Source organism: Aquila chrysaetos, unplaced genomic scaffold, assembly GCF_900496995.4.
Source record: "Aquila chrysaetos chrysaetos unplaced genomic scaffold, bAquChr1.4, whole genome shotgun sequence".
Taxonomy (NCBI): domain Eukaryota; kingdom Metazoa; phylum Chordata; class Aves; order Accipitriformes; family Accipitridae; genus Aquila; species Aquila chrysaetos.
The window spans coordinates 427,183-447,982 of record NW_024470382.1 but is presented as its reverse complement, the minus strand read 5'-3'; the positions used below and the strand labels follow the sequence as shown (position 1 = coordinate 447,982).

Here is a 20,800-nt window from a genome sequence, read left to right as displayed (position 1 = left end):
GGATCTCGCCCTGCTTTGGCTTGGGTGGCACCAATTTGACCCTGTCCTGCAGGGCGCTGGGTGCTGGTGGTGGCAGCAGTTGCATCCCATCGTGTGGGGTGCTGGGTGGCAGGGGTGGTGCTGGCCAGACCCTGTCCTGTGGGGTGCTGGGTGCCGGGGGTGGCAGCAGTTGCATCCCATCGTGTGGGGTGCTGGGTGGCAGGGGTGGTGCTGGCCAGACCCTGTCCTGTGGGGCGCTGGGTGCCGGGGGTGGCAGCAGTTGCATCCCATCGTGTGGGGTGCTGGGTGGCAGGGGTGGTGCTGGCCAGACCCTGTCCTGCAGGGTGCTGGGTGCTGGTGGTGGCAGCAGTTGCATCCCATTGTGTGGGGTGCTGGGTGGCAGGGGTGGTGCTGGCCAGACCCTGTCCTGCAGGGCGCTGGGTGCTGGTGGTGGCAGCAGTTGCATCCCATTGTGTGGGGTGCTGGGTGGCAGGGGTGGTGCTGGCCAGACCCCGTCCTGTGGGGTGCTGGGTGCCAGGGGTGGCACCAGTTACATCCCATCGTGTGGGGTGCTGGGTGGCAGAGGTGGTGCTGGCCAGACCCTGTCCTGCAGGGTGCTGGGTGCTGCTGGTCAGCGGAGAGGTCCTCGTCGGTGACAGCAGGTCCCCTTGCCCTGCAGCAACGAGAGGGTCACTCAGCCCAGCTCTGGGGGGGCACCCAGGGCCAGAGGTGGGGACATCCCTTGGGGACAGGGTCTCTGGAACATGAGGAGGGGCCCCAGCAGGCAGGGTTGGTCCAAATCTGCTCTGGCCCCCAGCCCCGCAGCCGGGCCAGGGCAGCAAAACTTGGGGTCCCACATTGCGACCAGCCACCCGCCGGCTTCCTGGGACCTTGCACAGGGGGACGGGGACCCCCATTCCCGTTCCTCCTACCCTTGCGGGTTGTCCTTGCGGTGGGCTGGCTGGCCGCGGTGCTCCGGGGAGAGCTGGGGACGCGGGGACGTGCGGAGGGGGGCACCCGGGCTGGTTTCATCTGTGGCTGGCGGGGAGTGGGCTCTGCAGGGCGGACATCCAGGTTGGCCAGCTCATCTGCAGGCAGAGGAGAGCAGCGTGAGCCCTGCAGTGCGTGCACTGCACCCGTGCTGCGTGCTGCGCACACATGCATGGCATACGCACTGCGCCCCATGTGCACGCACACTGCACAGACCCTGTGTCCCCGTGCACCGCACACACGCACTGCACCCTATGCAGGCACACACTGCACAGACACACTGCTCCCTGCCCACGCACACACTGCACGCATGCACTGCACCCTGCGCACGCATGCACTGCACACAGGCGCTGCACACACGCTCTGCGCCCTGCCCACACACACACTGCACAGACTCTGTGTCCCTGCGCACTGCGCACACACACTACATGCATGCAATGCACCCTGCCCACACACGCGCTGCACACGTGCAAGCACTGCACAGACTCGGTGTCCCTGCGCACCGCACACACGCACTGCGCCCTGCCCACACACACTGCACATGCACTGCACGCTCACTGCTGCCGCTTGCAGCACGGCCGCGCTGCACCCCGCAGGCTGCGCACCCACGGGGTTTGCAATTCAGCTGCGGTGTCCCCGTGCTCACCCGCTGCCCCGGGACCACCGCACGGGTGCGGGGACTGCGTGCCCACCGCATCACCCCTGCGGAGGCACGGCCCCCCAGCCCCCAGCATCGCGGGTACCTGCGCAGACAACGGCAGCATCCTCCCGGTGCTGGCAGTTGGTGACACCCCAGGGAGAAGCCGGGCACCCCAGCAGGGACGACTCGTTCCCTTGGCACCGCACATCATCCAGCCAGATGGGCCCGGTGCCCTCGCCAAAAAAAGCTGCCCGGGGCGCGTCGAGGGCGGCCCCGCAGCCCAGTTGCCGGCAGACCACCGCTGCGTCCTGCAACCCCCACAGGTCATCGCAGACAGTGCCCCAGTGACCGGCATGGAAGATCTCCAGCCGGCCGGCGCAGCGCCCCATGGCCCCCACCAGCCGCACGGTCGGACCCCCTGTGGCTGAGAGAGGCTGGGGTCAGCGTCGGTGCGGGCCCCGTGGCGGGAGGGGGTACCTGTGCACACCATAGCTGTGCACACTATAGCTGTGCACGCCGTGCCTGTGCACACCATACTTGTGCATGCTGTGCCCGTGCACAGTGTACCTGTGCATGCTGTGCCTGTGCACACCTTGCCGGTGCACATGTAGCTCTTCACACCGTACCTGTGCGTGCTGTGCCTGTGCACACCATGACTGTGCACACCTTGCTGGTGCACACCGTACCCGTGCATGCTGTGCCCATGCACACCATGACCGTGCACACTGTACCTGTGCACACCATACCTGTGCACAGTGTACCCGTGCATGCTGTGCCCATGCACACCATGACTGTGCACTGTACCTGTGCATGCTGTGCCTGTGCATACCTTGCCAGAGCACATGAAACTCTTCACACCGTACCTGTGCGTGCTGTGCCTGTGCACACCATGACTGTGCACACCTTGCTGGTGCACACCGTACCCGTGCATGCTGTGCCCATGCACACCATGACTGTGCACACTGTACCTGTGCACACCATGACTGTGCACACCGTACCTGTGCATGCTGTGCCCATGCACACCATGACTGCACACTGTACCTGTGCATGCTGTGCCTGTGCATACCTTGCCAGAGCACATGAAACTCTTCACACCGTACCTGTGCGTGCTGTGCCCGTGCACACCTTGCCCGCGCACAGTGTACCTGTGCATGCCGTGCCTGTGCACACCTTGCCCGTGCACACGTAGCTGTGCACACCGTACCTGTGCGTGCTGTGCCCGTGCACACCATACCCGTGCACGCCTTGCCCACGCACAGTGAACCTGTGCAGCTGTGACTGTGCACACCGTACCTGTGCATGCCGTGCCCGTGCACACCGTGCCTGGGCGTGCTGTACTTGCACATGCTGCATCTGTGCATGCTCTACCTGTGCACAGCATACCCTTGCACCAGTGCATGCTGTAATCTGTCTGCGCTGTACTTGCACACGATTGCTGTGCATGCTCTACCTGTGCACACCGTACCTGTGCATGCTTTACCCGTGCACACCGCACCTGTGCAGGCTGCACCTGTGCATGCTGCAACGGGTGGCTGGGTGTCGGTGGGCAGCGGTGTGGGCGTCCAGGGGTGCTCGTCGGTGCCGAGGGGCTGGAAACGGTGAGCTGTGGGGAGCGGCGGTCAGGCGGAGAGGTCGCCAGCTTGGCCTCCCCGTTCACCCACCCACCCACCCGCCGCAGCCCACCTGAGCAGACGGCGCTGGCGTCCTCTTCGTGGGCGCAGACGTGGGGACGCCAACCCCGGTGCCGGCACAGGACCAGGCGTTCCTCTGTGCCCCGGCACCGCAACCCGTTGAGCCAGATGGGACCCAAGCCCTCTCCAAACCAGGCTCCCGGTGGGGCGGCCAAGGCGTCCCCGCAGCCCAGCTGCCTGCAGACCACCGCCGCGTCCGGCAGCCCCCAGTCGTCGTCGCAGACGGTGCCCCACTGCCCGCCGTGCTGCACCTCCACCCGCCCGGCACAGCGCCCGGGGCCCCCGGCCAGCCGCACTGGGAACGGCCCTGGGGACAGCCCGCGCTCAGGCACCAGGGCCAACGGCACCCGCCAACACCCACCGGGACCCACCGGGACCCCCTGGGAGCCCTGCACGCGCTGGGACCTATCGGGACGTACTGGGAGCCCTGCACACACGGGGACCTATCGGGACATACTGGGAGCCCTGCACACACGGGGACCTATCGGGACATACTGGGAGCCCTGCACACACGGGGACCTATCGGGACATACTGGGAGCCCTGCACACACGGGGACCTATCGGGACGTACTGGGAGCCCTGCACACACTGGGACCTATCGGGACTTACTGGGAGCCCTGCACACGCTGGGACCTATCGGGACATACTGGGAGCCCCGCACACGCTGGGACCTATCGGGACGTACTGGGAGCCCTGCACACGCTGGGACCTATCGGGACGTACTGGGAGCCCTGCACACGCTGGGACCTATCGGGACTTACTGGGAGCCCCGCACACGCTGGGACCTATCGGGACGTACTGGGAGCCCTGCACACGCTGGGACCTATCGGGACTTACTGGGAGCCCTGCACACACTGGGACCTATCGGGACGTACTGGGAGCCCTGCACACGCTGGGACCTATCGGGACTTACTGGGACCCCTGCACACGCTGGGACCTATCGGGACGTACTGGGAGCCCTGCACACGCTGGGACCTATCGGGATGTACTGGGAGCCCCGCACGCGCTGGGACCTATCGGGACGTACTGGGAGCCCTGCACACGCTGGGACTTATCGGGACTTACTGGGAGCCCTGCACACACGGGGACCTATCAGCATGTACTGGGAGCCCTGCATGCACTGGGACCTATCGGGACGTACTGGGAGCCCTGCACGCGCTGGGACCTATCGGGACTTACTGGGAGCCCTGCACACGCTGGGACCTATCGGGACGTACTGGGAGCCCTGCACACGCTGGGACCTATCGGGACGTACTGGGAGCCCTGCACGCGCTGGGACCTATCGGGACGTACTGGGAGCCCCGCACACGCTGGGACCTATCGGGACGTACTGGGAGCCCTGCACACGCTGGGACCTATCGGGACTTACTGGGAGCCCTACACACGCTGGGACCTATCGGGACGTACTGGGAGCCCTGCACACGCTGGGACCTATCGGGACTTACTGGGAGCCCTGCACGCGCTGGGACCTATCGGGACGTACTGGGAGCCCCGCACACGCTGGGACCTATCGGGACTTACTGGGAGCCCTGCACACGCTGGGACCTATCGGGATGTACTGGGAGCCCTGCACGCGCTGGGACTTATCGGGACGTACTGGGAGCCCTGCACACGCTGGGACTTATCGGGACTTACTGGGAGCCCTGCACACACGGGGACCTATCAGCATGTACTGGGAGCCCTGCATGCACTGGGACCTATCGGGACGTACTGGGAGCCCTGCACACGCTGGGACTTATCGGGACTTACTGGGAGCCCCGCACGCGCTGGGACCTATCGGGACGTACTGGGAGCCCTGCACGCGCTGGGACCTATCGGGACTTACTGGGAGCCCTGCACGCGCTGGGACCTATCGGGACGTACTGAGAGCCCTGCACGCGCTGGGACCTATCGGGACGTACTGGGACCCCTGCACACACGGGGACCTATCGGGACGTACTGGGAGCCCCGCACACGCTGGGACCTATCGGGACGTACTGGGAGCCCTGCACACGCTGGGACCTATCGGGACGTACTGGGAGCCCTGCACACGCTGGGACCTATCGGGACGTACTGGGACCCCTGCACACACGGGGACCTATCGGGACGTACTGGGACCCCTGCACACGCTGGGACCTATCGGGACGTACTGGGACCCCTGCACGCACGGGGACCTATCGGGACGTACTGGGAGCCCTGCACGCGCTGGGACCTATCGGGACGTACTGGGAGCCCTGCACGCGCTGGGACCTATCGGGACGTACTGGGAGCCCTGCACACGCTGGGACCTATCGGGACGTACTGGGAGCCCTGCACACGCTGGGACCTATCGGGACGTACTGGGAGCCCTGCACACACGGGGACCTATCGGGACGTACTGGGAGCCCTGCACACGCTGGGACCTATCGGGACGTACTGGGAGCCCTGCACACACGGGGACCTATCGGGACGTACTGGGAGCCCTGCACACGCTGGGACCTATCGGGACGTACTGGGAGCCCTGCACGCGCTGGGACCTATCGGGACTTACTGGGAGCCCTGCACGCGCTGGGACCTATCGGGACGTACTGAGAGCCCTGCACGCGCTGGGACCTATCGGGACGTACTGGGACCCCTGCACACACGGGGACCTATCGGGACGTACTGGGAGCCCCGCACACGCTGGGACCTATCGGGACGTACTGGGAGCCCTGCACACGCTGGGACCTATCGGGACGTACTGGGAGCCCTGCACACGCTGGGACCTATCGGGACGTACTGGGAGCCCTGCACACACTGGGACCTATCGGGACGTACTGGGAGCCCTGCACGCGCTGGGACCTATCGGGACGTACTGGGAGCCCTGCACGCGCTGGGACCTATCAGGACGTACTGGGAGCCCTGCACGCGCTGGGACCTATCGGGACGTACTGGGAGCCCTGCACACACTGGGACCTATCGGGACGTACTGGGAGCCCTGCACACACGGGGACCTATCGGGACGTACTGGGACCCCTGCACGCACGGGGACCTATCGGGACGTACTGGGAGCCCTGCACGCGCTGGGACCTATCGGGACGTACTGGGAGCCCTGCACGCGCTGGGACCTATCGGGACGTACTGGGAGCCCTGCACACGCTGGGACCTATCGGGACGTACTGGGAGCCCTGCACACGGTGGGACCTATCGGGACGTACTGGGAGCCCTGCACGCGCTGGGACCTATCGGGACGTACTGGGACCCCTGCACACACGGGGACCTATCGGGACGTACTGGGAGCCCTGCACACGCTGGGACCTATCGGGACGTACTGGGAGCCCTGCACACGCTGGGACCTATCGGGACGTACTGGGAGCCCTGCACACACTGGGACCTATCGGGACGTACTGGGAGCCCTGCACGCGCTGGGACCTATCGGGACGTACTGGGAGCCCTGCACACGCTGGGACCTATCGGGACGTACTGGGACCCCTGCACGCACGGGGACCTATCGGGACGTACTGGGAGCCCTGCACGCGCTGGGACCTATCGGGACGTACTGGGAGCCCTGCACGCGCTGGGACCTATCGGGACGTACTGGGAGCCCTGCACACGCTGGGACCTATCGGGACGTACTGGGAGCCCTGCACACGCTGGGACCTATCGGGACGTACTGGGAGCCCTGCACACACGGGGACCTATCGGGACGTACTGGGAGCCCTGCACGCGCTGGGACCTATCGGGACGTACTGGGAGCCCTGCACACACGGGGACCTATCGGGACGTACTGGGACCCCTGCACACGCTGGGACCTATCGGGACGTACTGGGACCCCTGCACGCACGGGGACCTATCGGGACGTACTGGGAGCCCTGCACGCGCTGGGACCTATCGGGACGTACTGGGAGCCCTGCACGCGCTGGGACCTATCGGGACGTACTGGGAGCCCTGCACGCGCTGGGACCTATGGGGACGTACTGGGAGCCCTGCACACACGGGGACCTATCGGGACGTACTGGGAGCCCTGCACACGCGGGGACCTATCAGCATGTACTGGGAGCCGGACCTATCAGCATGTACTGGGAGCCCTGCATGCACTGGGACCTATCGGGACGTACTGGGAGCCCTGCACACACGGGGACCTATCGGGACGTACTGGGAGCCCTGCACACGCTGGGACCTATCGGGACGTACTGGGAGCCCTGCACACACGGGGACCTATCGGGACGTACTGGGAGCCCTGCACACACGGGGACCTATCAGCATGTACTGGGAGCCGGACCTATCAGCATGTACTGGGAGCCCTGCATGCACTGGGACCTATCGGGACGTACTGGGAGCCCTGCACACACGGGGACCTATCGGGACGTACTGGGAGCCCTGCACACGCTGGGACCTATCGGGACGTACTGGGAGCCCTGCACACACGGGGACCTATCGGGACGTACTGGGAGCCCTGCACACGCTGGGACCTATCGGGATGTACTGGGAGCCCTGCACGCGCTGGGACTTATCGGGACTTACTGGGAGCCCTGCACACACGGGGACCTATCAGCATGTACTGGGAGCCCTGCATGCACTGGGACCTATCGGGACGTACTGGGACCCCTGCACGCACGGGGACCTATCGGGACGTACTGGGAGCCCTGCACACGCTGGGACCTATCGGGACGTACTGGGAGCCCTGCACGCGCTGGGACCTATTGGGACGTACTGGGAGCCCTGCACACACTGGGACCCACTGGGATCCTTTCCATTCACAGGGACCCCTGGGAGCTCCCCCTCACTGGGACTCACTGGGATCCCTTGAACAAACTGGGACCTACTGGGCTCCTTTGCACAGGCTGGGGCCTGCTGGGAGCTATCAGGACCCACTGGAATCCACTGGGACCCCTGTACACACTGGGACCTGCTGGGACGCCTGCATGCCCCAGGGACCCCTACCCTCAATGGGACCCACTGGGATCCTTTGCAGTCACTGGGACCCCCTGGGAGCTCCCCCTCACTGGAAGGCACTGGGCCAGCCCCCCCTTCCCAACCCCCCGCTGCCCCACCTCCCTTCCCCCCCACCCCAGTACCTGTGCTGTGGGGTCCCAGCAGCCCCACTGGAGACCGAGTAGAGAGGATGAGTGGGGGCACCCAGGCGTCCAGGCACCCCAACCCTGTCCCAGGATCCCCGAGGGCCGGGGGTCCCTGGGGTGCTCAGCAGCGGGGACCAGTGCCCTTCCCAGCGCCCTGTGACCAGTGCCCCATGACCAGCAACCGGTGCCCTGTGACCAGTTACCGGTGCCCTTTCAAGTGCCCAGTACCCCATGTCCAGTATGCAGTGCCCTTCCCAGTGCACTGCCCAGTGCCCAGTACCCCATGCCAAGTGCCCTCCTGCAGTGCCCAGTGCCTAGTGCCCCATACCCAGTGCCCAGTTCCCAATGACCCGTGCCCTGCCCAAGTCCCTGTGGCCAGTGACCAGTGGCTTTCCCAGTGCCTGGTGCCCCATGGCCAGTGACCAGTGCCCTTCCCAGTGCCCCCTGACCATCATCAACCAATGCCTAGTGTCCTTCCCAGTTTCCGGTGCCCAGTGCCCTTTCCAGTGCCCTATGTCCAGCAACCAGTGCCCTTCCCCACGCCCAGTGCGCAGTGCTCAGTACCCAGATACCAGTACCAGTGCCCAGTGCCCAGCCTTCTGACCAGAGACCACTGCCCAGTGCCCCTTGCCCAGTGTCCTGTGCCCTTCCCAGTTCCCAGTGCCTCCCATGCCCACTGCCCATCACAGCCCGCCCTACCCAGTTCCCCTCCCAATGACCAGTGCCCAGGACAGCCCAGGACATCCAGTGCCCTGCCTAGTGCCTCACAGTTTTCCCAGTATCCCACACAGCCCAGCGCCCAGTTGCCAGCCCAGCCTTCAGTGCCCCACATCCCAGTGTCCAATGCAATTCCCAGTGCCCTTCCCAGTGCCCAGTTCCCAGTGCCCCATGCCCAGTTCCCAGTGCCCAGCATGGTCCACAGCGCCCAGTGCAATTCCCAGTGCCCTTCCCCATGCCCAGTGTCCAGTTCCTAGTGCCCTGCCCAGTGCCCAGCATGGTCCACAGCACCCAATGCAATTCCCAGTGCCCAGTTCCCAGTGCCCCGTGCCCTGCCCAGTACCCAGCACCACCCATGGTGCCCAGTGCCCAGCACCTGCCCCCCCACTCCCACAGTGTCCCACAGCCCCAGCTGGGTGCAGTGTCCCTTGCAGTGCCCAGTATCCCCTGCAGTGCCCAGTATCCCCTGCAGTGCCCAGTGCCGTGCTCAGCCCCTTTGCAGTGCCCTGCCCAGTGCCCTCCCCCAGCAGTGCCCTTCCCTTCCAGTGCCCGGTGCAGCACCCAGTCCTCTGCAGTGCCCAGGGCAGTGCCCAGACCCCGCCATGCAGTGCCTGTGCAGTGCTAGTGCCACGTCCAGCACTGTGCCCACGCAGTGCAGTGCCAGTGCAGTGCCCAATGCTGTATTCAGCCTCCCCTCCCAGCCCCCACACCATATGCATGCCATAGCTGTGCCATATGCGCACCCAACCCTGTGCAGTGCAGTGCCAGTGCAGCGCCCAATGACATATCCAACCTCCCCTCCCAGCCCCCACACCACACTCAAGCTGTAGCCGTGCCATGCGCAAGCTGATCCCGTGCAGTGCCCATGCAGTGCCAGTGCCACTGCAGTGCCCATGCAGTGTAGTGCCAGCGCAGTGCCTGGGCAGTGCCCGGTGCTATATTCAACCTCCCCTCCCAGCACCCACAATCATACCCATGCCATAACTGTGCCATACGCACGCCAACCCCATGCAGTGCCTGTGCCAGTGCCACTGCAGTGCCCATGCAGTGTAGTGCCAGCGCAGTGCCTGGGCAGTGCCCGGTGCTATATTCAACCTCCCCTCCCAGCACCCACAATCATACCCATGCCATAACTGTGCCATACGCACGCCAACCCCATACAGTGCCTGTGCCAGTGCCGCTGCAGTGCCCATGCAGTGTAGTGCCAGCGCAGTGCCTGGGCAGCGCCCGGTGCCGTATTCAACCCCTCTCCCAGCACTCACAACCATACCCGTGCCACACGCACACCAACCTCGTGCAGTGCCCGTGCCAGTGCCCGTGCCAGTGCAGTGCCACTGCAGTGCCTGTGCCAGCGCAGCGCCTGCGCTCGCGTGGCGCCCAGTGCTGCGTTCAACTTTCCACCCAGCACCCACACCATACCCGCGCCAGGCGCACGCCAACCCGGTGCAGTGCCGTGCCAGTGCAGCGCCAGTGCCCGTTCCAGTGCAGCGCCAGCGCTCGTGCAGCGCCCAGTGCTGTATTCAACCACCCCAGCACCCACACCATACCCGCGCCGTACGCACGCCAACCCCGTGCAGCGCCCGTGCCAGTGCCAGCGCAGCGCCAGCGCAGCTCAGCGCCCGCGCAGCACCGGCGGTGCCGCTGGGCTCACCCAGGAGCAGGAGGGCGAGGGCCATGGCGGGCGGTGGCGGCGGCGATGGGGCCGGCCGGCGGGAGGGGAGGACGAGATGGGGCTGCTGGGCCAAGGATGACTCAGTCCGTCCGTCCAGCCAGCCGTCCAGGGGACAGGGGGGGGCTGGGCTGGGGGAAGAGGGGGGACCCTGGGACCCCCCGGCCTGGGGGGCAGAGGGGGGGGGCGGGCAGGGTGTCCCCCTTGTTTTGGGTGTCCCCCCCCCCCAACCCGGTGGGGCTTGGGTCAGGGCAGGTGGGGGTTAACGCCAGAGCCACGCGGCGCCCAGGGGACACACGTGCAGCGCCCACACGTCTGCACGCGGCCTCCCGCCACCCCGCCACGTGTGTGCACGGGGCCTCCTGACGCCCCGACACGCGTGTGCAAGCGGCCTCCCGCCACCCCGACATGCGTGTGTATGGGGCTTCCCGCCACGTGTGTGCACACAGCCTTCTGTCACCTCGTCACATGTGTGCACGCGGTCTCCCGCCACCCCGCCATGCGTGTGCACGGGGCCTCCTGCTGCCCCGACACACGTGTGCAAGTGGCCTACTGCTGCCCCGACATGCGTGTGCAGAGATGGGCGCACACATGTGCACACTCACGTGCAAACACACGCACACATGTATTCATACACATATGCACAGACATCCACGTGCATGCACACTTGTGCACAGACATGCACGCTCACACACGTGTGCACATGCACACATGCAAACATACATACGCATGCATATACACATGCACTGAGATCCACAAATATCCATGCATACACACACACGTACAAATGCACACATGTGCCCACATACACCCACACATGCACACGCACACACATAACATGCACCCATGTGCACACAGTGGCACGCATGCAAGCACACACTTGCACATGCACATGTACAAATGCACACACATGCACTCAGATGCACAAATGCATACACATGCACATGTGTAAGTACACATGCATGTGCACACATGCACACGTGTGCAGATGGACACACATGTGCAAACACATGCACACACGTATACACATGCACACACGTACACCCACACACACAGACGCATGCGCACATATACACATGCACACACACACATGCACACACACGTGCACACACAGGTGCACATGTACACATGCACACACATGTGCACACACATGCATATGTGCACACGCATGTGCACACGCATGTGCGCAGGCACACACGCACACATGCAAGCATACACGTGTGCACATACACGTACAAATGCACACACGCACACATGTGCGCACACACCTGCACATGTGCACACACGTGCACAGACACACCTGCACACATACTGGGAGTCAGTGGGGCCATACTGGGGGGGATACTGGGGCCATACTGGGGGGGGGTACTGGGACCATACTGGGGGGTCAGTGGGGCCACATTGTGGGGGGAATACTGGGGCGATAGTGGGGGCCAGCAGGGCCATACTGGGGGTCAGTTGGGCTGTACTGGGGGGGATGCCACAGGCACACTAGACCGGGGGGGGGGGGGCAGTGGGGCAGGATTTGGGGTACCCCTGTCCCCCCCAGACTCCTGTGTCCCCCATTGCCCCCAAATGTCCCTCAGAGCCCCACCCCCCCGCCTCCCAGTGCCTCCCTTCCCCCCCCAACCCCACCTCTCCAGTGTTCCCAGTAAAACCCCCAGTTCCCCAGTAACCCCCCCCCCCCCCCCGCCGCAGTGCTCCCCCATGGTCCCTCCCGCGCCCCCCCCCCCCCCCACCTCCGCCCATGGACCCGCCCAGGCCACGCTGTATCGGGCAGGCCCCGCCCCTGGCCCCGCCCCTCTCCATTACTGCCGGGCAGCAATCCCACCCCTAACAACCGGCCCCGCCCCTAGCAACGCCACGCCCCTAGCGACGACACCTTCCCACAGCGACGGCCCCGCCCCCCAGTCCCGTCCCCCCCCCCAGCTCGGTAAGGAAGAGCCGCACGGCGCGGGGCGGGGCACCGTTTATTGACCACGCCCACGGCGGACCCAGGCATCCGGGGGGGGGCGCCGACCCCCCCCCCCCGGGACTCCAAGCCTTACGACACCCCCCCCCAGCACCGGCTCCACAGGCGGGGCTGGGGGGGCCACGGGGCATCCTGGGTGGGGGGTCCTGGGTGCCTTTGGGGGGGCTCTGGGGCATCCTGGGGGTCCCGGGGGTCCGGCCCCCTCCCCCCACAAGATGTGCATCAGTGAGACCCCGGGGCTGAGCGCCCCCCCCCCAGCTCTGGCTCTGCAGGGGGGGGTCTTGGGGGGTCCCAGGGGTTCCGCGCCCCCCCCCCCCCTCAGAAGGTGTGAACCAGAGGGACATTGGGCAGCTCTGGGGCAGGGGGTCCCGTCCCTGTCCCCCCCCCACTACTGCCGCTCCCAGGCACACCCCGGGCTGGGGTGGGGGGCTGCCCCCCACCGCTGCTCGCCGGTACTGGGTCACCCCGGACCAGGAGGATTCGGGGGGGGCCGGGGGGGGGCAGCTGGGCCAGCGCCTGCAGGCAGAGGCGGGCAGGTCCCCCCCCACTCCCCCGTAGCAGCAGTACGGGGGGCAGCCCCCCGGCTGCCCCCACCACCGCCAGCTGTGGGGTCGGGGAGGGGGACGGGCCCCCCCCGGCCACAAGCACCTCGGGGGGCTGCGGCTGGACGTTGGGCACCTCTGCGGCCTGGAGATGGACATTGGTCACCTCCGTGGGCTTGAGTTGGACGTTGGGCACCTCCACGGTCTTGAGTTGGATGTTGGGTACCTCCACGGTCTTGAGTTGGACGTTGGGCACCTCCACGGTCTTGAGTTGGACGCTGGGCACCTCCTCCGTGGTCTTGAGATGCATGTTAGGCCCCTCTGTGGTCTTGAGTTGGATGCTGGGCACCTCCAACATTTGGTGACAGGCGCTGGGCACCTCAGTGGCCTGGAGATGGACATTTGTCACCTCCATCGTCTTCAGTTGGATGTTGGGCACCTCCGTGATCTTGAGATGGATGTTGGGCACCTCCATCATTTGGTGATGGACACTGGACACCTCAGTGTCTTGGAGATGGACATTGGTCATCTCCGTGGTCTGGAGATGGACGCTGGGCACCTCTGTGACTTGGAGATGGACACTGGGCACCTCAGTGGTTTGGTGACACACATTGGGCACCTCTGCGGCCTGGAGATGGACATTTGTCACCTCTGTGGTTTGGGGATGGATGCTGGGCACCTCAGTGGCTTGCAGCTGGACAGTGGTTACCTCTGCATTCTGGACATGGACGGTGGGCACCTCTGCGGCCTGGAGATGGACACTGGGCACCTCCACGGTTTGGTGATGGACGTTGGTCACCTCAGTGGCCTGCAGGTGGACATTGGTCACCTTCGTGGTCTGGAGATGGACACTGGGCACCTCTGTGGCTTCAAGATGGACATCGGGCACCTCAGTGGTTTCGAGATGGACATCGGGCACCTCAGTGGTGTCAAGATGGACATTGGGCACCTCTGTGGTCTGCAGCTGGATGTTGGCCACCTCCATGGCCTGTAGCTGGATGTCAGGCACCTCTGTGGCTTGGAGATGGATGCTGGGCAACTCTGTAGCCGGGAGATGGATGTCAGGCACCTCTGTGGCCTCAAGATGGACACTGGGGACCTCTGCGGTTTGGAGAGGGACACTGGGGACCTCAGCGGCTTGGAGAGGGACATTGGACACCTCTGTGGCTTGGAGATGGATGTCGGGTACCTTGGTGGTCTGCAGCTGGACGTTGGGTACCTCCGTGGCCTGGAGATGGACGCTGGGCACCTCCGTGGCCTGGAGATGGACATCTGTCACCTCCGTGGCCTGGAGATGGACACTGGGCACCTCCGTGGCCTGGAGATGGATGTCGGGCAGCTCTGAGGGCTGCGGCAGGGCTTGGAGCTGGATGTTGGTGATCTCAGAGGGCTGTGGCAGGGCTTGGAGCTGGACATTTGTGACCTCGGTGGCCTGCAGCTGGATGTTGGTGACATCCAAGGGTTGTGGCAGGGCTTGCAGCTGGATGTTGGTCACCTTGGAGGATTGCGGCAGGGCTTGGAGCTGGACATTTGTCACCTCAGTGGCCTGCAGCTGGATGTTGGTGACCTCAGAGGGTTGTGGCAGGGCTCGGAGCTGGATGTTGGTGACATCCAAGGGTTGTGGCAGGGCTTGCAGCTGGACATTTGTCACCTCTGCGGCCTGCAGTTGGATGTTGGTGACGTCCGAGGGTTGTGGCAGAGCTTGGAGCTGGATGTTGGTGACGTCTGAGGGTTGTGGCAGAGCATGGAGCTGGATGTTGGCCACCTTGGAGGGCTGCGGCAGGGCTTGCAGCTGGACATTTGTCACCTCACTGGCTTGGAGCTGGATGTTGGTGACGTCCAAGGGCTGCGGCAGGGCTTGGAGCTGGACATTGGTCACCTCACTGGCTTGGAGCTGGATGTTGGTGACGTCCAAGGGCTGCGGCAGGGCTTGGAGCTGGACGTTGGTCACCTCACTGGCTTGGAGCTGGATGTTGGTCACCTTGGAGGGCTGTGGCAGGGCTTGGAGCTGGACATTCGTCATCTCGGCAGCTTGGAGCTGGATGTTGGCGACATCCAAGGGCTGCGGCAGGGCTTGGAGCTGGACACTTGTCACCTCCGTGGCTTGGAGCTGGACATTTGTCACCTCGGCGGCTTGGAGCTGAATATTGGTGACCTCCAAGGGTTGCGGCAGGGCTTGGAGCTGGACGTTGGTCACCTCGGCCGCCTGCAGCTGGACGCCAGTGACCTCGGGGGCCTGCGGTCCCCGCGGCGGGAGGACACCCCCAACGCCACCCCTCAGGACGATGACGCTGGCCCCCGCCGGGGTCCCCGCCACCGCCTGGAGCTGGACGCTGGGCAGTGCCTGCCCCGTGCCGGGTACCAACAAGATGCTCTGCCCGGCAGTGGGGGATCCCGATGCCCGGGGACCCTTCCCCGCCCGGGACGGGGGACCCTCGGCGGGCAGGAGGGTGAAAGCAGGGGGCTCGGCCGGGGGGCTGGGCAGCAGGAGGAGCTTCCGTGGGGGGGCCGGGGGGCTGGGGATGAGCTGCAGGCCCTGCGGGGTCTGCACCAGCAGGAAGGTCTGGGCTTCGGAAGGGGGCGGAGGGGGGCGGCGGGGGGTCCCGCGGGGGCCGGGAGCGTGGGTGCGGAGGTGACGCTGGAGGTAGGAAGCCATGACGAAGGCCTTGGGACAGAGCGGGCAGCGGTAGGGGCGGGCGGCGGAGTGGGTGCGGCGGTGGAGCTGGAGGTTGGAGGAGTGGGTGAAGGTCTTGCCGCACTGGGGGCAGGCGTAGGGCCGCTCGCCGGTGTGGACCCGCTGGTGTTGCCGGAGGTTGGAGGTTTGGGCGAAGGCTTTGCCGCAGACGGGGCAGGCGTGGGGCCGCTCGCCGGTGTGGAGCTGGCGATGGCGGCGGAGGCAGGAGGTGTTCTTGAAGGCTTTGGGGCAGTCGGGGCAGCGGTAGGGCCGCTCGCCAGTGTGTTGCCGGAGGTGGTACTGGTAGTGGGATGCCCACTTGAAGGTGAGACCGCACTGGGCGCACTCGAAAGCCCGCAGCCCTGTGTGAACCCGCTGGTGAATCTGGAGGAGGGAAGAACGCTTGAAGGCCTTACCGCACTCGCGGCAGGCGTAGGGTCGCTCACCCGTGTGGTCCCGCATGTGGTAACGCAGCCCCGAGGAGCCCTTGAAGGCTTTGCCGCACTCAGTGCATTGGTAAGGGCGCTCCGGGGCGGGCTGGGGCACCACCGGGGGGGTGAGGATCCTCAGGGGGGGGGATGAGGTGGGACAGCAGCGGGGTGGCTGCGTTGGTGGCCCAGCAGCCCGGCCAGTTGGGTGAAGGTCTTGGGGCAGACGGCACACTTGAAGGGCCGCTCGGCAGCGTGGCCGTGCCGGTGCCGGGCCAGCCCCGAGCTGTTCTTGAAGGTCTTGCCACACGTGGGGCAGCGGTGGGATGCAGCCGGGGGGGTCACCGCTGTCACCGAGTGGCTGCCTTGGTGACCCAGCAGCTCCTCCTCGCTGGTGAAGCTCAGCGGGCAGGCGGAGCACCTCCAGAGCGTCTCCGGCGCTGCGGCGGGAGCCGGGAGGAGCGGCGGCATGGCAGCGTGGCCGGCGTGGCTCTGGAGGTGTTTCTGCAAGCAGGCGTCGGAGACGAAGGCCTTGGCGCAGGTCGGGCACTCATGGGGCCGGGTGCCGGTGTGGGTGCGGCGGTGGAGGAGGAGGTTGGAAGAGTGGGTGAAGGTCTTACCACACTGGGAGCAGGCATAGGGCCGCTCGCCGGTGTGGACCCGCTGGTGTTGCCGGAGGTTGGTGGCTTGGGCGAAGGCTTTGCCGCAGACGGGGCAGGCGTGGGGCCGCTCGCCGGTGTGGGTGTGACGGTGACGGCGGAGGCTGGAAGAGTTCTTGAAGGCCTTAGGGCAAGCGGGGCAGCGGTAGGGCCGCTCGCCAGTGTGTTGCCGGAGGTGGTACTGGTAGTGGGATGCCCACTTGAAGGTGAGACCGCACTGGGCGCACTCGAAAGCCCGCAGCCCTGTGTGAACCCGCTGGTGGGTCTGGAGGAGGGAGGAACGCTTGAAGGCCTTGCCGCACTGGGGGCAGGCGTAGGGTCGCTCGCCTGTGTGGCCCCGCTGGTGGTAGAGGAGGGCGGAGGAGCCCTTGAAGGCCTTGGGGCACTCGGGGCACTTGTAGGGCCGTTCGCCCGTGTGGCTGCGTTGGTGGTGGGCCAGGCGGGATGACCACCTGAAGGCCTTCCCGCATTCCCGGCAGGCATAGGGCTGGTCGGCTGTGCCCGGACCACCGGTCCGGGACCCGGTTGGCCCCGCTGGTGGTGTTGCTCCTGCCATGCTGACAGCCCTGGAGGGGGGACATAAGGGGAAGCTGGGCAGGGGGAGACAGACATCCCCCCCCCCATCAGAGGGACCCGGCCCGGACACGTGGAGCTGCTGAGAGCAGGGAAGAGGGGGCGTGGCCTCCGCGAGGAGGCGTGGCCTCACCGGCTAGGGAGGAGTCGGCCCCGGCGCGTTGGCAGCGCTGCGGGGGCGTGGCCTGGCCTGCGAAGGGCGGGGCCACCCCGCGGAAGGCCCGTCCCCGCCAGCCACTTTACTCCTTCAGGCCCCGCCCCCACCGGGACGTGATCCCCTCCGGGCCACGCCCCCGCCGCCCAACTTTCCCCTTCCAGGCCACGCCCCCCTCCGCCGGACCTCAAGCCCCCCTCAGGCCCCGCCCCCGCCGAGCCCTGATCCCTTCCAGGCCCCGCCCCCGCCGGCCTCTGCCCTACCCTCACGCCCCGCCCCCGCCCCGCCTCCAGGCCCCGCCCTCGCCGCCCGCCCCGCGCAGGCGCCGCCGCCGCCACCGCCCCGGCCCCGCCGCCGTCGCCGCCGCCCCCCGCTGCCCGCTCACCTGCCGGGAAGGGGCGGGGGAAGGCGCCGCCGCGGCGGGGCAGGGCAGGGCAAGGCAGGGCAGGGCCCGCTCCGGCCGCCCGCCGCCGCACGCCCGCCCGCCCCCGCCGCCGCCGCCGCCGCGCACCCGACTGGGCCGCGCCGCGCGCGGAGCCACGCCCCCCCCCCGGCGCGCCGCGCGCACCCGGTGGCCGGGCCGGGGCCGCGCGGGGAGCTCCTGGGAAATGGAGTCCGCGGCGCCGCCATCTTGGAGCGGGGACGGAGGGACGGAGGGAGGTGAGGGGCGAACCCCGTGTCCCCGCCATAACGGGTCCGGGTACCCGGCGGGTCACCGCGATAACGGAATCGGGTGCCCGGCGGGCCGCGTGTCGGTCCCCCCCGTCAACCCCCCAGGGGACTCAGGGGATTTGGGGGGGAGTCCGCGGGGGGGAATTGGAGGGATTGGGGGCCTCGGGGTGTTCAGGGGGGGGCCGGGAGGGGTTGGGGGGGGCGGGGGGCAGGAGGTTGGGGGGCTGATGGGGATTTGGGGGGCTCGGATGGGTTGGGGGAACTGGGGGGGGGCAGGAGGTTGGGGGGGCTAATGGGGATTTAGGGGGCTCGGAGGAGTTGGGGAACTGATGGGGATTTGGGGGGCTCGGAGGGGTTGGGGGAACTGGGGGGGGCAGGAGGTTGGGGGGCTGATGGGGATTTGGGGGGCTCGGAGGGGTTGGGGGAACTGGGGGCAGGAGGTTGGGGGGGCTGATGGGGATTTGGGGGGCTCGGAGGGGTTGAGGGAACTGGGGGGGCAGGAGGTTGGGAGACTGATGGGGATTTGGGGGGCTCGGAGGGGTTGAGGGAACTGGGGGGGCAGGAGGTTGGGGGGCTGATGGGGATTTGGGGGGCTCAGAGGGGTTGGGGGGGTCAGAAGGGTTGTGGAAACTGGGGGGCAGGAGGTTGGGGGGCTGATGGGGATTTGGGGGGCTCGGAGGGGTTGGGGGAACTGGGGGCAGGAGGTTGGGGGGGCTGATGGGGATTTGGGGGGCTCAGAGGGGTTGTGGAAACTGGGGGGCAGGAGGTTGGGAGACTGATGGGGATTTGGGGGGCTCAGAGGGGTTGGGGGGCTCAGAAGGGTTGTGGAAGCTGGGGGGCAGGAGGTTGGGGGGGCTGATGGGGATTTGGGGGGCTTGGAGGGGTTGGGGGAACTGAGGGGCAGGAGGTTGGGAGACTGATGGGGATTTGGGGGGCTCAGAGGGGTTGGGGAACTGGGGGGCAGGAGGTTGGTGGGGCTGATGGGGATTTGGGTGGCTCGGAGGGATTCGGTGGGTCAGAGGGGTTGGGGGAGCTGGGGATGTTGGGGAGCTTGGAGAGGGTTGGGGGGAGCCGGGAGAAAGGGGTTGGATGAATTTGGGGGCCTCAGAGGGGGTTGGAGCAAGTAGTGCACTATGAGGGGGGTTGTGGGGAATTGGGGAGCTGGAAGTGATTGGGGGGGTGTTGGGCTGTCCCCCAGGACACCGCCAGGACCTCCCGGAGGACCCGGTGCCACTGGGATATGGGATGGGGAGGGGAACAGGCAGGATCCCAGGACCCCTGTCACCCCATCTCCCTTGTCCCCTGGCCGCCCCCCCCAGCGATGTCCCCTCTGCTGCAGGCCACCCCCTCTCTGGGCCATGACACTGAGGACACAGTTATGGGCGCAGGACAGGAACCCCCCCACAAGGAGCCCCTGGAGGGGGACAGCTGCCACCCTGGTGAGGATGGCTGGGGGGTCCCTGCGATCCCCCCCCAACCTGGGGACTGCCTCCCCCACGTCCCTTGGGAGAGGCTTGTGACTTGGGCAGGGTTGCCATAAGAAAGGGGGTGAGGGTCCCCTTATTGCTTCCCCCTTTTACTCCCCCCCTTATTGCCCCCTGCTTATGCCCCCCCCCCTCATCCTCCCCTTTTCCCCCCGTGTTGTTGCCCCGACTTGCTCGCAGCCCCCAGGACTGGGACCGAGGACGTTGCCATCCTGGAGCCACCAACGTGTCGTGACCCCTCTGGGTGCAGGTGGGTGTTGGGGGTGGGGGCTGCTTGAGTTGGGGGTGGTATGTCTCTGGGGACCTGGCGGCCCACGTGTCCCTGTGCCTGGGGTGCCACATATTCCCCTGGGGGGCTGGAGCTGGGGATGGGACAGGGGACCCTCCTGTGGGTGCTGGCCTGGGCCACCAGTACAGGGGGGCTGCCTCACATCTCCCCCTTTGCTCCTGCACCCCCTCCCTAGAATCATAGAATCATTTAGGTTGGAAAAGACTTTCAAGATCATCGAGTCCAACCATTAACCATGCCCACTAAACCATGTCCTGAAGTACCCTGTCCACTCGCTTTTTGAATATCTCCAGGGATGGTGACTCAACCACTTCCCTGGGTAGCCCATTCCAATGTTTGACAACCCTCTCAGTAAAGAAATTTTTCCTAATATCTAACCTAAATCTCCCTTGCCTCAACTTGAGACCATTTCCTCTTGTCCTATCTCCAGCCACCTGACAGAAGAGACCAACACCCACCTCACTACAACCCCCTTCAGTAATTGTTGTAGAGAGCGATAAGGTCTCCCCTCAGCCTCCTCGTTTCTAGACTGAACAGCCCCAGCTCCCTCAGCCGCTCCTCATAAGACTTGTGCTCCAGGCCCCTCACCAACGTGGTTGCCCTTCTCTGGACACGTTCCAGCAACTCAATGTCTTTCCCGTAGTGAGGG

General features: G+C 66.2%; 2 protein-coding genes across 2 annotated transcripts; both read right to left on the bottom strand.

Annotated features, from left to right (window-relative positions):
* Positions 1-2,224: 2,224 nt before the first annotated feature.
* Positions 2,225-10,775, bottom strand: LOC121233090 (scavenger receptor cysteine-rich domain-containing group B protein-like). The gene is made up of 5 exons (XM_041121760.1): positions 10,687-10,775; positions 8,316-8,342; positions 3,293-3,607; positions 3,105-3,212; positions 2,225-2,340 (listed from the first exon to the last, which is right to left on the bottom strand). Exons 1-5 carry the CDS (start codon positions 10,709-10,711, stop codon positions 2,225-2,227), a joined length of 591 nt encoding a protein of 196 aa, XP_040977694.1. The 5' UTR covers positions 10,712-10,775.
* Positions 10,776-12,657: 1,882 nt separating this feature from the next.
* Positions 12,658-18,140, bottom strand: LOC115337786 (zinc finger protein 628-like). The gene is given in 3 exon segments (XM_030006186.2): positions 12,658-16,459; positions 16,462-17,545; positions 18,092-18,140. Coding segments are annotated over 2 exon segments (4,539 nt in total). The 5' UTR covers positions 17,536-17,545; positions 18,092-18,140; the 3' UTR covers positions 12,658-12,994.
* Between the last annotated feature and the right edge of the window lie 2,660 nt (positions 18,141-20,800).